This window comes from Puma concolor, chromosome C1, assembly GCF_028749965.1.
Source record: "Puma concolor isolate L17-30 chromosome C1, mPumCon1.1.hap2, whole genome shotgun sequence".
In the NCBI taxonomy this organism is placed as follows: Eukaryota; Metazoa; Chordata; class Mammalia; order Carnivora; family Felidae; genus Puma; species Puma concolor.
The window spans coordinates 184,387,449-184,404,742 of NC_141674.1; the positions used below are offsets into that span (position 1 = coordinate 184,387,449).

At 37.0% G+C, this 17,294-nt stretch overlaps 1 protein-coding gene across 1 annotated transcript in view; it reads right to left on the reverse strand.

Annotated features, from left to right (window-relative positions):
* The window catches only part of GTF3C3 (general transcription factor IIIC subunit 3), a 39,059-nt gene that overhangs the window by 15,853 nt on the left and 5,912 nt on the right, over nt 1–17,294 (reverse strand). The window contains exons 5-10 of the mRNA XM_025935098.2: nt 10,409–10,600; nt 9,714–9,879; nt 7,010–7,157; nt 6,389–6,461; nt 2,197–2,300; nt 694–865 (exon numbers count right to left, since the gene is read on the reverse strand). Coding sequence (XP_025790883.1) covers nt 694–865; nt 2,197–2,300; nt 6,389–6,461; nt 7,010–7,157; nt 9,714–9,879; nt 10,409–10,600 — 855 coding nt within the window. The remainder of the gene's footprint in view (nt 1–693; nt 866–2,196; nt 2,301–6,388; nt 6,462–7,009; nt 7,158–9,713; nt 9,880–10,408; nt 10,601–17,294) is intronic.

Sequence of the window (17,294 nt, forward strand, 5' to 3'; positions counted from 1 at the left end):
GTTGATTCAATACAAAATCCCCTTAGAATATTTTTGGATTTCATACATTTAAGAAATTTAGTTGTTTTTCTTAAGCTATTTTTTTTACTTTAAATGATTTATTTCAGATTATTATAAATTTAGATACAATAAAATGAAATGATTCATAAAACCCAATCTTGAGCATACATTTGCAGTTCAAAGAACACTGCAAATACATGAAATTTTTTCTCAAAATAAAATATTAAATATAAATCCATAAAAACTCTTTCAAAATTAGACAGCACCCCAAGTCTGACTATTACTAGAAGTCAGAGCCTATGGTTAAGACAGGTAAATGACTCGTATAAAGTATTTTTACCAAGGACATGGTTAGTCCTACTTCATTCCGGTAGCATTAAGTAAATTTTTCTTCCAAAGCATTAATGTGGGGGAAATCATATAGTGGCATACCATGACAATTTAAAATACTAACATTCATAGGGTTGCAGAATCACTATGTTGTACACCTAAAACTAATGTAACACTGTGTGTCAACTATACTCAAACAACAAGCAGACAAAAGAAACTGATATTCAAAAAACTGCCCTGAAACTAGAAATACTTTCACTTTTACCAAGACATTAATATTTTAAATAATTATTACCATTTTGGAAAGTAAGTTCTTGCCTGTTTATATGATTAAAACTTCTCCCTCCCACAAAGAAGTATTACCTGCATGCCGAAGCCAAACTACTGCGAGGTTGTATCTTTCAGAGCAGACTAGTGCACTAAGGAGGGGAAGTGCAGAATTATATTCACCAACATCCAGAAAAGCTTCAGCAACATCTAGATAGAGGTCTCCCATATCTTCAGGATTCTGTTCCACTAGTGTTGTCAAGAGAGGCTAGACCCCAAAATAAAAGTCTGAAGTCAAACAATCATTACAAATATGGACATGAAGGTATATTTCTCTTTTCACATGTCTATCAGTTATTTGAAGCAAGCCGAAAAGGAGCAAGGTTTAATGAAAACAGCTTTAAATAACCATTTTTCTATTCATTTCTGAATCTCTATTTCTCTATTAGAAAGAACTCATACTACCATCACTCATTCAACATATTACTTTTAAAGTATTTTTTTTTAATGTTTATTTATTTTTGAGAGAGATCAAGCATAAGTGGGAAAGGGGCAGAGAGAGGGGGGGACAGAGGATCCGAAGCAGGCTCTGCATTGACAGCAGAGAGCCCAACGTGGGGTTTGAACTCACAAACTGTGAGATCATGACCTGAGCTGAAGTCAGATGCTCAATCGACTGAGCCACACGTTACTTTTGAAGGCCTGGTGTAAGCAGACATGGCAGGAGCTAAGATAACACTGACTTGCTGTGCTCTTTCTCTGCTAAGACAAACATACCCAAGCTTCAGGGCCTCTGTGTTTGCTGATATTTCTGTCATTATTCAAAGGTCACCTTTTCAGAGAGGGCTTTCCTGACCACCCTCCTACTCCCAATATTCTCTGTTCTTCACTGTTTGATTTTTTCCAGAGTATGTACCACCAACTAACATCCTATATTTTGCATATTTATTTTGTTATCCATTTACTCCCATTAGAATAAAAGATCTATGAGGGCAGGGTTTGTGTATTATATTCAATACCTTATCCTAAGGTCTGCAAAGCAGATGCCCAATAAATTTTTTTATTCAACGAAATACTCCAAAGCTGGCAAAAGGGAAGAACTTTCAGAATTTACCAACTGTCTAAAAAGTCCAATCTCAAATTCTGATCTCTGGATTGTTCTCATTTAAAAAGGAAAACAAGGGGCACCTGGGTGGCTCAGTTGGTTAAGCATCCAACTCTTGGTTTTGGCTCAGGTCATGATTTCACAGTTCGTGGGTCCGAGCCCCCCACTGGGCTCTGCAATGACATTGCAGAGACTGCTTAGGATTGTCTCTCTCCCTTATCTCTTTCTGCCCCTCCTGAGCTCACATGCGCACACTCTCTCCTTCTCTCTCAAAATAAATAAATAAACTTAAAAAAAGAAAAGAGAAACAAATTATTACAAGCCCAGTTCAGCTTTTGTAAGATATTCACACACAAATAATTTGATGCTTATGGTGACATCCTGGGTTACTGAAAAATGTGAAATCTAGGGTAAACTTACAATTACTTGTCATCTAAAGAAAATAATGTGATTTTATCTGAAGTATCTCAAGTGCAGATCTTAATGTTACTTACATTAAGTGGTTCAAGAATGTTGAGATGTACAAGGCAGACCATCAACTTCACTGTGATATCTATTGGCACACCATCAGGTATAGTGCAGGTAACATTTTCACCAGCTATGGATTAGAAAGACAGGCAAAAAGCAGTTCCTATATGCAAGCTTAGAATGTAGGGCAAATGAAGCAAGCTCTATATCTTCTACATAAGATCTCATTTACTTCATTCAGAGCAAATGATTCTGTAGTCAATTCTAAGTTGGACCAACTCTTATTACTAGGTTTTTATATTCTCTTCAGTCTGTCCTCTGGTAGCAATTATCCTTCCAATTCTTTTCCTAATACTTTATCCACTTATCTGAAACCTACAGAAACTCCCACACCTTCTATCAAATCTACAGAGAAAAAAAAAAGAGAAAGACAAAAATGACCAACAAGAATATATACACTCTTTCTTTTTGAATTCAAAAGCCTCTTTTCAGTCTTTATGATAAAGAGGCTAAGAAAGGAATAAATTAAATGTTGTGTTATTTTCTAAAACTTCATTAAGGTAAAAGTTAAAAAAATTTTAATGTTTATTCATTTTTGAGCAGGGGAAGGGCAGAGAGAGGGGGAGACAGAGACTCTGAAGCAGGCTCCAGGCTCTGAGCTGTCAGCACAGACAGAGCCTGATGTGGGGCTCAAACCCACAAACTGCAAGATCATGACCTGAGCCAAAGTCAGACACTCAACCAACTGAGCCCCGCAGGTGCCCCAAAGTAAAACAATTTTTAAAGCCCTGAGAAATCAAAGGAATTTTTATCCACATTTAAAATATTTTGTATTTTGTAAAGTCTAGTAAGTTCCGAGTAAGTTTCCATTTCAGAACAAAAAAAAACAAAACACTGAAGCATAGAGAAACATCAGAGATTGATCTTAAGTGGTAGAATAAAACCTACAATTATATTAAAATGAAATAACTCATGTTTTATAGAATTTGCCATATAAATTATAGAATTCCCTAAAACTATGAAGTCCTGGAAGGATTTGGACAAGTTTAATTAAGAGATTATTTTTATCTCTAAGCTCCAATATAATAACTGTTACAGGAAACCAACTTAAGACATTTATTTTCCTCAAACAGAGTCCTAAAATTTAAATTTACCTAGACCATAAGCTCCATGAGGATAAGGACTAATCTGACTCACAACTATATCCACAGCCTATTTCTTCTGTAGACAGTGGCTATGGCATACCTATTAAAGATATAGTGTGTACAGATGTGTAAATCAAAAATTTGATTTCAAGAATAATCACAAAGTAAAACTCAATGTTATGTTGAAAATAAGACACATGCTTGAAATCATATAACTCAGGAAGGTTGAAAACAAAATGGCAAACCAAAGATACAATAGGCAAATGAAAACAAAAAGAAAGCAGGGGTCACAATCTCATCAGACAAAGTAGAATTTGGATGAACTATATTTTAATAGAAATAAGAGGGTCACTTTATAATGCTATAGGACAGGGGTGTCTGGGTGGCTCAGTCAGTTGAGCGTCCGACTTCGGCTCTGGTCATGATCTCATGGTTCATGAGTTTGAGCCCCGCGTTGGGCTGTGTGTTGACAGCTCGGAGCCTGGAGCCTGTTTCAGATTCTGTGTCTGTCTCTCTCTCTCTGCCCCTCCCCACTTGCGTGCGCTCTCTCTCTCTCAAAATAAACAAATATTATAATGCTATAGGACAGTGCCACTCAAAGGGAAGTCTGAAGCCTATAGTGGTCCACAAGCGGTTACCAGTTCTATCAGGTAAGTACAGAGATTGAGAATAATTATTTAGACACTTTAGTGGCAATTTGACAATGCTAAAGAAGGCAGTAGGTATTATTTACAGCCCCTACAGTTTAAATAATAGTTTATCAACTAACATATAGCAGCAGTATCTTTTTTTTAATTTATTTATTTTGAGAGAGAGTGTGTGTGTGTGCATGAGTAGGGGAGGAGCAGAGAGAGAGGGAGAGAGAAAATCCCAAGCAGGCTCCGTGCTAAGAGCAGTATCTTTTAAACCTCATTTTATTGTGAACCTCAATGGAAATGCTTTTTAATCCACCAATAAACGTTCTCATTTTCAAAAATGCATATGAAAAACAAATTTTGCTTACATTGAAAGTGTTTTAATGTCCTAGTTGTCTGGATTATCTCTTTCTTTAAAGTTATTTTATCAACTCTAAGATGCCCGATTTCAGATGCACCATTATTTTATATACTAAGAGAGACAAACACCACTACTTTAACTGTGACATGTTGTTGATTTATGTTAAGATGTTTCCTGAATTCAGATATGTTAAATCATTAAGAAAGAAAGGAAGGGAGGGAGGGAGGGAGGGAGGGAGGGAGGGAGGAAGGAAGGAAGGAAGAAGGAGGAATGGCCAATGAAACTCAGCAAAATATATTAAACAAAATGACTAACAAACATATCTACAATTAAAAGTTGAACATAATTCTATTTTTCCTTAATATTTTCAAAATAATAGCAGTATATTTCAACATGACTTAATTTTTTAGAAGAAAGATCTCAAACAGAGGCGCCTGGGTGGCTCAGTCAGTTGAGCATCTGACTCTTGATTTTGGCTCAGGTTATGATCTCTCGGTTCATGGGCTCGAGCCCCGTGTTTGAGCTCTGTACAGACAGCGCGGAGCCTTGGAATTCTTTCTCCCTCTCTCTTTCTGCCCCTCCGCCACTCATGCCTTCTCTCAAAATAAATAAACTTAAAAAAAAAGAAAAATTATGGCTGCAAAACAACTTAACTGAGACTCAACTCTAGTTTAGGCCAGGTCCAAGAAAACTATCAAAATTGACAGAGTCCTTCAGAGACCCTAATGCATGCTCTCATGCCATTATAATTCCTACTCTTTACTACTCATTCGCTACTCATTCATTATCCAAGATCCTCAACCAAAGCAACTTATCTAATCCTGTCCATACCAAGTAGTGCTCCTACAACCTGGGACCTCAGTCTGATATGCACCTCCTCTTGGGTGTTCGCTTAAATTATACTTCTAGAAACCTCCTCTGATCTTAGTATATTGCGTTTCTCTATTTTCCCATAATGTCAGGTTTACTACAGAGATGATCACACTGTTCTTATTAAAATTAAATTGTATACATTTCATTTGAATCCCACTCCCCCATGTCCTTAAGGGCAGGAAATATACTCATCCTCTGTATATTCCCCACACACCCAGCATAGAATCTTATAAGAAACTCTTATTGAACTGGGCTCTTCATTCCCCAACAACTTTTCACTTCAATATTTATCTTTCCCATGTCTTATTTGTGCCTTGTTCTCTATGAATTAGCACACAAATTGACTGTAAAAATGAATTACTACTTTACATTAGGATAGATCCTTTAAAAAAAAAAAAAAGGCTTTTGTTTTTGAATAATTATGCCTTAACCCAAAGGATTATATAATGATGGAATTTTTAGGCTTCATGACTGCCAGGGAGAGAAGTATTTTGAAGCAGGCAGTACTCAGGTAACAAGTGTCTTCCCACTTCCCCACCACCACCAAAAGCCTCATGGGGTAGAGGTGGAAGGTACTACATAGGAATTTCCTCACAAGAAAAGGGACATCTATTTTGCCCAGAGTTCAATTTTATTACAACCTCAGACAGGGTCTTGCATGCTAATATTTGCACAGAACAGGTTAATGGGTGTGATACAAAGGAAAAAGCTGAAAGAGATACTGCAAGCCATACTTCAGGTATGACTTTCTAGCCAGATCCCTAACTACATATTTTAAGTTTTCAAAGATAGTAATCATATCAGTTTCTACTTTTTATGTGAATGCTTAAGTTTGAAGTAGATTTTTTTCAAGGAGAGTATTTTAAGTCCTTCCTAAAAATTAAATTGCTTTATATCCAAATGTTTTTGATAGCTGTTCAGTAATCCACTCTTTGTTCACGTTATCACTAAAAAGACCTGGATCAATGAGAAATGCCATGTTCAAATGGATGTACTGAGAAGTAAAAAGGGACCGAAAACAATTTTTTAAAAAGATGTCTTGTGAGTAAATATCCATAGGAAAAGGATATGAAATCTCTATAAAGAAAAAAATGCTTCTGGGACAACTTGTTATGAGAACATTTAACTATCAATTTCTAAATGCCACATTATAAAAAAGAGAGGATTATGTATACTATCCACTCTATGCAGAAGGAACTACAACCTTTATTCTCTTCTGAAGTGCCTTCTTCTGTAGTTTTTTTTTCCAGCACAATTCCAGAAAAATCTGTTATTACCTAAAAGAATGGAAGAAAAAAAGGAAATGATATAATAGATACATATGAAAAACCTTTTCACAATGCAAAGATTTGTACAGTTAATTCAAATAATATATAGTTCATCCTAAATGAACTATAAAAAGCATCAACAAATCTCTTTAAAATAAGGAACCACTGTGATATATTAACATTTTTATATCATATTAACTAAATGTTTAACAGAAGATACATAATTCCCCTATATCAAACCAAACTACTGTTCCCAACAGCTTAGGAATGGAATCACAGCAATTAGTCTGGCTGCTCAGTCCTGCTACCCTGAAGTACAGGCTACCTGGCACCTGTGATAATGGCGAGAGCTTTTATCATATAACTATACTTTACCTTTCATATGGAATTACTATAGAATCTAGAAATCTGTTTCCATATAGACTTTACAAATATAACTTAGTATATAAATAATTTAATTTTTTATAACTCAAGTGAGGAATTGTCAATTTGTAAGAATTTCTAAAATGCAGAAATGTGTCCTAAATCTAAGAGAGAAACACATTACATGTTCCTACCTCCAAAGCTCTGTCATACTGTTTGTTAGAAATATATAGTTCAGCTGCTACATTAACATCTTCCATGGAAACAAGACCCTGATGTTTTGAAAAAGCTTCTTCAATTATGTTAATAGCTGAAGTAACATCATTGGCTTCATAGTAACTCCTGAAAAAATAAATGACAAAATGGATGAATACTTATTTAATTCAGATTATAAAACTCACATCCTTGCTCAGACCATCCATTACCTATGATGTCCATTGTCTTAAAATCAGAGAGGAGAAAAAAACTTTTCCTTAAAATCATAATCATAGCTGATCCAGAGAAAAATGGGCAATGCCCATTCGACAATGCCATCATGTCAAGCCCCTCACTCTACAAAAGCTACGTCATACCATTCCAGCTCATCCTATCACCCAATTCCAACAACTGTTCCACCTCAGTGGGGTCTACAAAGCATTGATCTACCTGTTTCACTGTCCTGCGGCCTCTTGTCTTCACTTTCCTCCTTCTCCATAGACCAACATTGTAATTACTCCCTTGTGCATCTCCTCACTTCTCCTGTCCTTCTGTCCCTTCTGATAAAGTCATGTGATAAAATCCCAACCCTTGTTAATCCAAATATGCCTACTCTTCACAACCACTTGTCAAGCTGACCATGCTGACTGGACTCACTCTAAATTAATGATCACTAGCCTCAAGTGGGCCCATGGTGCTATCAGCAGTCTTGCTACAGTTACCTTGTGCAGTACTTTTCAAACCTGAATATGCATACAAAGTAACTGGGCATCTTGTAAAAAGGCATATTCTGATTCAGTAGAGCTGGGGCAGGACTGAGATTCTAATTTATGACAGGTTCCTAGGTGATACAAATGCTGCAGCAAGGCCCCAAAGACCTAGACAACCGCTTCTCATCTCTCCCTTCAAACCTCCAAAACTCTCTGATCCTCACTGTCAGCTGATGACCTTGCTTCTTAGTTTGCAGAGAACCAGATCATGACATCCCACACACTCCCAAAACATCTTCCTACTTACACACACCCATGGCCATATATTCCACATTCTCCACCTATAAGGCAAACCCCCAACTAGATCCCATTCTCTCCAACCTACTCAAGGATATCACTCAAGCAACTGTCCCTTCTCTCATGAATCTTCAGTGTGTTCCTCAATTGTGGATTACACCAGCTGAATACAAATCCACTGTAATTTTTCCCAACTTAAAAATTATCTCTTACCCCTACAACCCATTCTAATTATCCTCTCATTCCTCTGCTCCCCTTATAAATTTCTCCAGAGCTGCCAATACTCCAGGAACCCTCACCCCATCTCCAACGTCAATACTCAGTCCTCATTTTACATGCTCTATCTGGACTACTTCATCCCTCCTCCTTGCAGTGCTTTCTTCAATACATTTCTAGTATATCAGGTTCTCTTAGTTTCTTCCTACTTCACTGCCCCTTTCCTTTCAGTCTCCCTGCTGCTTCCTCCTGATTTTCCTGATTTCTAAACACTGGAGTGCCTCAGGGTTTAGTCCTAGAACTCTTCCCTTGTCTGTGTGTGTGTGTGTCTCCCTCTCTCTCTCTTTCATACACACACACCCACCCATCTCCTATTAGAAAATCGTTGAGTTCAGCCTTAAAATACACCCAGAATCTGATTACTTCTCACCACCTGCACTTTTATCCTGGTCCAGCATCCCTTCCACAGATTACTGCACTAACCAGATCAAGATGGTTGATCCTAGATTGAAACACCATTTACAGATACCTCTAGAAAAGAGAGCTTACAAGACATTATTTAGCCAAAATGTTTCCTGCTTTGCTTTGATGTACAGCATGTCAGAGAAGTAAATTAGCATATAATATTTTATCTTTTATTTTTATTTTCAAATTTTTATTTAAATCCTAATTAGTTAACATATAGTGTAATATTGGTTTCAGGAGAATTTAGTGATTCTTCACTTATACATAACACCCAGTGCTCAACATAAGTGCCTCCTTAATACCCATCACCCATCTAATCCATCCCCCACTGACCTCCCTCCATCAACCCTCAGTTTGTTCTATAACGTTAAGTCTCTTGTGGTTTACTTCCCTCTCTTTTTATTCCCTTCTCCTTTGTTAATCTGTTTTGTTTCTTACATTCCACATGAATGAAATCATGGTATTTGTCTTTCCCTGACTGACTTATTTCACGTAACATAATACACTCTAGTTCCATCCACGTCATTGAAAATGGGATATTTTAAAATAAAATATATACCACAGTCAGTGCTGTGTCAACCACAAAGAAAAATTTTTGTTTTAAGATGTTATTCTAGTACTAACTAAAGATACAATTATAGAAAACCCCAGACCACAAACATTTCAATAGCATATTTACAACTAATCTAATATTATTGCAAATGTACATCAACTAAGTTATGGAAACCTAGGAACCTAATCATCCTTTTAGAACATGCCCCATTTTTAAACTTCAGAACACTTGAAGGTAACTGTATATACAAATTTTTCTAAGTAATCACACAGTTGACTCGGAAACAGAAAATTACTGAAAAAAAAAAAACCCACCTCTATATTTAGGCACAATATAAAATATAGGAAATAAAACACTTCTTTTAACCTCAATAAAAAATATATTCTACTTCAAATATGTGCTTTGACGTGTAAAATAAGATGATTATCAGGAGCATCTATATATACTTCACTCCAAACTTACTTTGCCATATCTCTAGTCAACTGCATAAAACGTTCTCCATCAGATGGAGATAAAAGGTTTAAAATACGCCTATAACCATCCATTGCCATTTTATGATCCCCCATTTGTTCATAAAGGCTTGATCGCTCCCACAGGTAACGGACATTAGTAGGTTCATATTTAAGAGCTAAAAAGAAAAAAGAGAATACAAATTATGGATTTATCACAAAAAGGTGTTCATGATACTTGGGTATGACCAATTCTCTTTTCGGAAAATTAAATGAACGCTCTAAACTAATTGTCTAATAGAACTAAGTGGGTTACTCTGGAACAAATCTATCTTCACAGGAACTCTCAGTTAGGTTTACTCTAAGACCAGACAGAACCTGAATCTCTACATTAATCTTCATTTGGTAACTTAGTGTGATGTTAACCCTCAAGGAACAGCTTAGAACCAACAATGATCTCAGTAGGAAATTGAAGGTAGTGTTCTACCAACTTTTGTGCCATATTAGCTCACACTATAAAGTTGCTGATAAACATGAAAGCAGACAGGCTCCAAATACTTAACCCTGGGATGACAGAATATAGGGATGACAGAATACAAGGAATAAATACATTTCAGCTAACATCACCCCAGAGTAGCAAGTACAATTATCAAAAAATATATTATGTAACATTTTTATCAAACAAAATAAGAAAAACATTTTAATTACCTTTTGTGTAGCAAAAAATAGCCTGCTTAATATTATCTTGTTCCAGAGACATTTCTGCCAATCTAACCCATTCTTCAGTGTCACTGGGATTTAAATGTGCAGCAATCAACTCAAACTGCAGAGACTTCTCCATGTCACCTTGGTCCTCATATATCATGGCCAGAGTAGAGAATGGCTCATAAGCCAGAGGAGCTATAATGAATTAAAAAAAAACAAATTCCACTGACTGAGGAAAGAAGCATGAGATGATGCAATTATCATCAAATTACATCAAATTATGATCTTGTAATAATTAAACTCTTTTAAACACCCTAGCAGAATTATACAAACTACTTGATGGAATTTAGAAGGTATCATTTCATGAAAAACTCTATTCTCCACTATGTGCTCCTTATGAAAATCCCCCTTTGCTAAGGCTAAACATGGCTTAATAACTGAGTGAATTCATCCCAATGAGCATCAGCACATCAGTGCTGAATCTTCATGATCCAACAAACACAGGCACATGGAATGAATGGACTGAGGATATCTAAACTGCACCTAAATCCAGGATATCAAAATGAATAGTTGATCTGCATTTCTGAAATGTTTCTGAAATGAAGTTCTAAAATCACAAGGAATTAAAGTCAAAGTTATTGTCAAAAATAAACAACTATAAACTAATATAAAGGAAAAGATAATATTGCAATGTAGGAACCAAACAAAATATTCTCAAGAAAAAAGTGTGGTTAATCTTGTTTCTCAGATAGAAAAGAAAAAGCAGTGACCTCAAGTTATCCTAAAAAGCAATGCAGGAAATTTTTAAAGTAAACTGTATGTCCAATGTGGGGCTTAAACTCACAACTCCAAGATCAAGAGTTACATGCTCTACCAACTGAACCAGCCAGGTGCTCCAATCCAGGAAATGTTTAACAAGCCTTCGGGAAGGTTGGCTGGGAAGACGGTAGAGTAGGCGGACCCTAACCCCACTTCATCCCATGGATGCAACTAGATAACACTGATATCAGCATAAATTATCCAGAAAACGATCTGAAGACCGGTAGAACAAAAACCACAATAAAAGGTATAGAAGAGGTCACAATGAAGAAACTATGAAGTGTGAAGACACAGTCTGGGAGACAGAGAGGGCCGTCTGCAACAGGAAGGAAGCCAGTGGTGCAAAGAAGGAACCTTCACACTGGAGAGCCCACAAATGGTGAGGTGAATCCCCATAATATTTGCCTTTGAAAGCGAGAGGAGCCGAGTTTCGTTAAGTTCTTATAACCAATGGGACTTAAAGTCTGCAATTTTAAAAATCCACCAGCATGGCTCCAGGAGACCCGAGAGGATATTAGCAAGCAAAGTCCCTACCCTTAGATAGCACAAAAAACAGGCCATGCAGATACCATGCAGAACCAGCAGCTTGAAAGACACCAGGGGCAGATGGAAGGAAGAGTGATTTGTTCATCTCAGAGCACGTTCCAGAGAGACAGGGATCATGGGGAGACCCCTCCAGGAACAAAGGAGCTAGCAGGCGTCATCTCCCTACCCATCTACCCCCAGCATAAAAAACAACCACCTGCAGGAACCAACACTCGCTACCTAACTTGTTTAAAGCAAGCCCTGCCCCCTTGCACTTTGGCAGATCCACCCTTCCTAGCCAAGCTGGCCTTAGTCCCCGTTACAGGCCCTTCCCCCAGAAGATCAGTGCAAACCACAGACACCACATCTCCCAACCTGCAAGTTGTGTGGGACTTCAAACGCGGCAGCTGCAAGTGGTGGCAGGTCTCATTTTGCAAGCAGACCACTGCACACCTTGTTAAAATGCAATCCACTTCTGCTGGGGACCAAACAATGCCCACAATAGGCAAAGAGAGCCTCTGCAGACAACTGAACTGAAAGAAAAAGAGGCCAAGACTCAACAGCAGAGCACACAAGACACATATAGGAGACACTCCCTGAAGCACGAGGCCCTGGGGAACAGGGGACACTGGACTACAGTGCACTACAGGACCTCTTCTTCATAAGGATATTATCGTTAAGAGCAAGAGAAGTAGCTGATTTTCCTAACATAAAGAAACAGACACAGAAAGTCAGACAAAATGAAGAGACAGAGAAGTATCTCCCAAATGAAAGTATAGAACCAAACCACAGCAAAAGACCAAAGCAAAATGGATACAAATACGCTTGATACAGAATTTAAAGTAATGATCATAAAGATACTCACTGGACTTGAGAAAAGAATGGAAGACATCAGTGAGACCCTTAACACAGAGCTAAAAAAGAATCAATCACAGATGAAGAACATAATAAATGAAATTAAAATACACTTAATGGAATATCAGGCTGGATAAAGCAGAAGAACAAATTAATGACCTAGAAGACACAGTAATGGTAAGTAACCCAGCTGAGCAAAGGAGAGGAAAGAAAATTATGCAAATTGGGAAGTATTAAGAAACTCAATGACTCCATCAACCATAACATAGTAACATAATAACATGTGTATTATAAGGATCTCAGAAGAAGAGAGAGAAAGGGGCAGAAATTTTATTTGAAGATATAACAACTGAAAACTTCCCCAATCTGGGGAAGGAAACAGATCCAGCTCCTGGAGACACAGAGATACCTCCAAAAATTCAATAAGGAGGTTCACACCAAGACACATAGTAATTAAAATAGCAAAGTGCACTAATAAGGAAAAAATATAAAAATAGCAAGAGAAAAGAAGACAGTTACACACAAGGGAAACCCTATGAGGCTATCAGATTTTTTAGCAGAAATTTTACAGGCTGTAAGAGAGTGGCATGATATATTCAAAGTGCTAAAAGGGGAAAATCTGTAGACAAGAATACTCTATCCAACAAGGCTATCATTCAGAATGGAAGAAGAGATAAAAAGTTTCTCAGACAAACAAAAAATAAAGGAGTTCATCACCACTAGACCAGCCCTACAAGAAAATTAAAGGGGACTCTTTGAATGCAAATGAAAGACCCTACATGAAAGTATGAAAAGTAAAAAACACAAAAGTAAAAATATTTCTGCAAAAATAAGTCAAAGCATTCATAAAATAAAAGGATGTGAAATATGACACTATGTATCTAAAACATGGAGGGGAGATAAGAATGGGCTTAAGCGACCATCAACTTAATATAGACTGCTATTTGCAAAAGATTTTATATGCGAACCTAATGCCAAACACATAAAAAACCAGTAATACATATGCAAAAAAATAAAGAGACAGGAATCAAAGTATATCATTAAAAAAAGCCAACAGGGGCGCCAGGGTGGCTCAGTCGGTTGAGCGACCGACTTCGGCTCAGGTCATGATCTCACGGTTTGTGAGTTCGAGCCCCGCATCAGGCTCTGTGCTGATGGCTCAGAGCCTGGAGCCTGCTTTGGATTCTGTGTCTCCCTCTCTCTCTCTGCCTCCCCCCCACCCCCCACTCATGCTCTGTCTCTCTCTGTCTCAGAAATAAACATTAAACAGTTTAAAAAAAAAAAAAAAAGCCAACAAACCATGAAAGAGCAAGAGAAGAAAGAATCAGAGAAAATATGCAGAAACAACCACAAAACAAGTAACAAAATAGTAATACATATCTATCAATAATTACTTTGAATGTAAATGGACTAAATGCCACTATCAAAAGACAGTGTGACAGAATGGATAAAAAATTAACACCCATGTATATGCTGCCTACAAAAGACTCATTTCAGATTGAAAGACACCTGCAGATTCAAAGTGAAGGGATAGAGAAACATTTATCGTGCAAATGGATGTTAAAAGAAAGCCAGGGTAGCAAGACAACAGACTTTAAAACAAAGAGTTTGGGGTACCTGTCTGGCTCAGTCACTAGAGCATGCAACTCTTGACCTCGGGGTTGTAAGTATGAGCCCTACAATTGGTGTAAAGATTACTTAAAAAAAATAAAATCTACAAAAAAATATATAATTTAATTTAATTTAATTAAAAAAAAAAAGACCATAACAAGAGACAAGAGCTTGAGTGGCTCAGTTGGCTAAGGATTCAACTCTTGAATTTCAACTTAGGTCATGATCTTATGGTTTGTGGGTTTGCGTCCCACATTGGGCTCTGCATTGACAGTGCAGAGCCTGCTTGAGATTTGGTCTCCCTCTCTCTCTGCCCTTTCCCTACTCACTCTCTATCTCTGTCTCAAAATAAATAAAAACATTTTAAAAAAATTTAAAAAGAGGCAAAGAAGGATATTATATAATAATAAGGGGGCCAATCCAACAAGAGGATATAACAATTGTAGTAGAGGATGTAAGTGATGTCCACTTATAACAATGGACAGATCATCCAAACAGAAAATCAGCAAACAGTGGTTCTGAATGACACACTGGACCAGATGGATTTAACACACACATTCATAATAAAACAGCAGAATACACATTCCTTTCAAGTGCACATGGAACATTCTCTAGAACAGATCACATTTTAGGCCACAGAGAAAGTCTCAACAAATTAAAAAAAAATTGAAGTCATACCACGCATCTTTACTGACGACAAAACTATGAAACTAGAAATCAACTGTAAGAAAAAATCTGGAAAGAGCACAAATACATGGAAGCTAAATAACATGCTACTACACAATAGGTGGGTCAACCAAGAAATCAAAGAAGAAATCAAAAACTACACGGGAACAAATGAAAACACAATGATCCAAAATCTTTCGGACACAGCAAAACTGGTTCTAAGAGTGAGTTTATAGCAATACAGGACATCAAGAAGCAAGACAATTTTCAAATAAACAACCTAACCTTATATCTAAAGAAGCTAGAAAAAGAAGAATAAAACCCAAACCCGGCAAAAGGAAGGAAATAATAAAGATCAGAGTGGAGGGGCACCTGGCTGGCTCAGTGGGTATACAATACTCTTGATCTCAGATTGTGATTTCACGCCCCACACTGGGTACAGAGATTACCTAAAAATAAAACCTTAAAAAAAAAAATTAGAGCAGAAACAAATGATAAACTAAAAAAAAAAATAGAACAGATCAATGAAACCAGGAGCTAAGTTCTTTGAAAAGATCAACAAAATTGATAAATCTCTATTAAAATGATCAAAAAAAGGAAAAAAAAAAAGTGAGAGGACCCAAATAAACAAAGTCACAGACGAAAGGAGAGAAATAACAACCAACACCACAAAAATACAAAAATTGTAACAGAAGATTATGAAAACCTTTATGTCAAAAAATTAGACAACTTAGAAGAAATGGATAAATTCCTAGAAACATATAACCTACCAAGACTGAAGCAGGAAGAAATAGAAATTTTGAACAGACCAATAGCAGTAATGAGACTGAAGCAGTAATCAAAAACCAAAAAAGTCCAGGATTAGACAGCTTCAGAGGTAAATTCTACCAAACATTTATTTTTTTTTATGTTTATTTATTTTGAGAGCAAGTGTGCATGCACACACATCAGCAGGGGAGGGGCAGAGAGAGAGGGAGGTAAAGAATCCCAAGCAGGTTCCATGCTGTCAGCACAGAGCCTGATGCAGGGCTGGATCTCACAAACTGTGAGATCATGATCTAAGTCGAAACCAAGAGTTGGACACTTAACCGACTGAGCCACCCATGTGCCCCCTAGCAAACATTTAAAGAAGAGTTAATACCTATTCTCCTCAAACCATTCCAAAAATATAAGAGGAAGGAAAACTTCCAAATTCACTCTATGAGGCCAATATTACCCTGATACCAAAACAAGATAAAGACACCACAAAAAGAGAGAACTACAGGCTTGTATCTCTCATGAATACAGATGCAAAAATCCTCAACATATTAGCAAACCAAATCCAACAATACATTAAAAAATCATACAACACAATCAAATGGGATATTCCCAGGATGTAAGGGTGGTTCAGTTTTCACAAAAAATCAACATTATACATCACATCAATAAGAGAAAGGATGAAAACTACATGATCATTTCAACAGATGCAGAAAAAGCATTTGAAAAAGTACAACATCCACTCATGATAAAAATCCTCTGCAAAGCAGATCTAGAGGGAACATACCTCAACATAATAAGGGCCTTATATGAAAAACCCACAACCAATTTCACACTCAATGGTAAAAAACTGAGAGCTTTTACCCTAAGATCACAAACAAGACAAAGATGTCCACTCCCATCACTTTTATTCGACATAGTACTGGAAGTCCAAGCCACAGTAATTAGACAATATAAAGAAATGAAGAGCATCCAAATTGGTAAGGAAGAAATAAAACTCTATTTGTAGATGACTTGAAGACTCCACCAAAAAACTATTACAACTGATAAATGAATTCAGTAAAGTCACAGGATACAAATCAATGTACATCAATCTGTTGCATTCCTATATACTAATAATGAAGCAGCAGAAAGTGAAATCAAGAAAACAATCCCAAGGGCACCTGGCTGGCTCAGCTGGTAAAGCATGTGGCTCCAGATCTCGGAGTCATGAGTCCAATGTAGGGTGTAGAGCTTATTAAAAAAAAGGGGGGAGGGGGGCAGACACCTGGGTGGCTCAGTGAGGTCGGCAACCAACTCTTTGATATTGGCTGAGGTCATGATCTTGCAGTTGTAGGATCAAACCCCACATCAGGCTCTGCACTAGGCATGGAGCCTGCTTGCAATTCTCTCTCCCTCTCTCTCTGCCCCTCCCCCACTCACTTGCTCTCTCAAAATAAATAAATAAACTTTAAAAATAAAATAAAAACAGAACTACCCTATGACTCAGTAATTGTATTACTGAGTATTAACCCAAAAAATACAAAAACACTAATTTGAAGGGATACATACACCTCAATGTTTATAGCAGCATTATTTATAACAGCCAAACCATGGAAACAGCCCAAATGTCCATCAATAGATGAACAGATAAAGAAGATGGTGTGTGTGTGTGTGA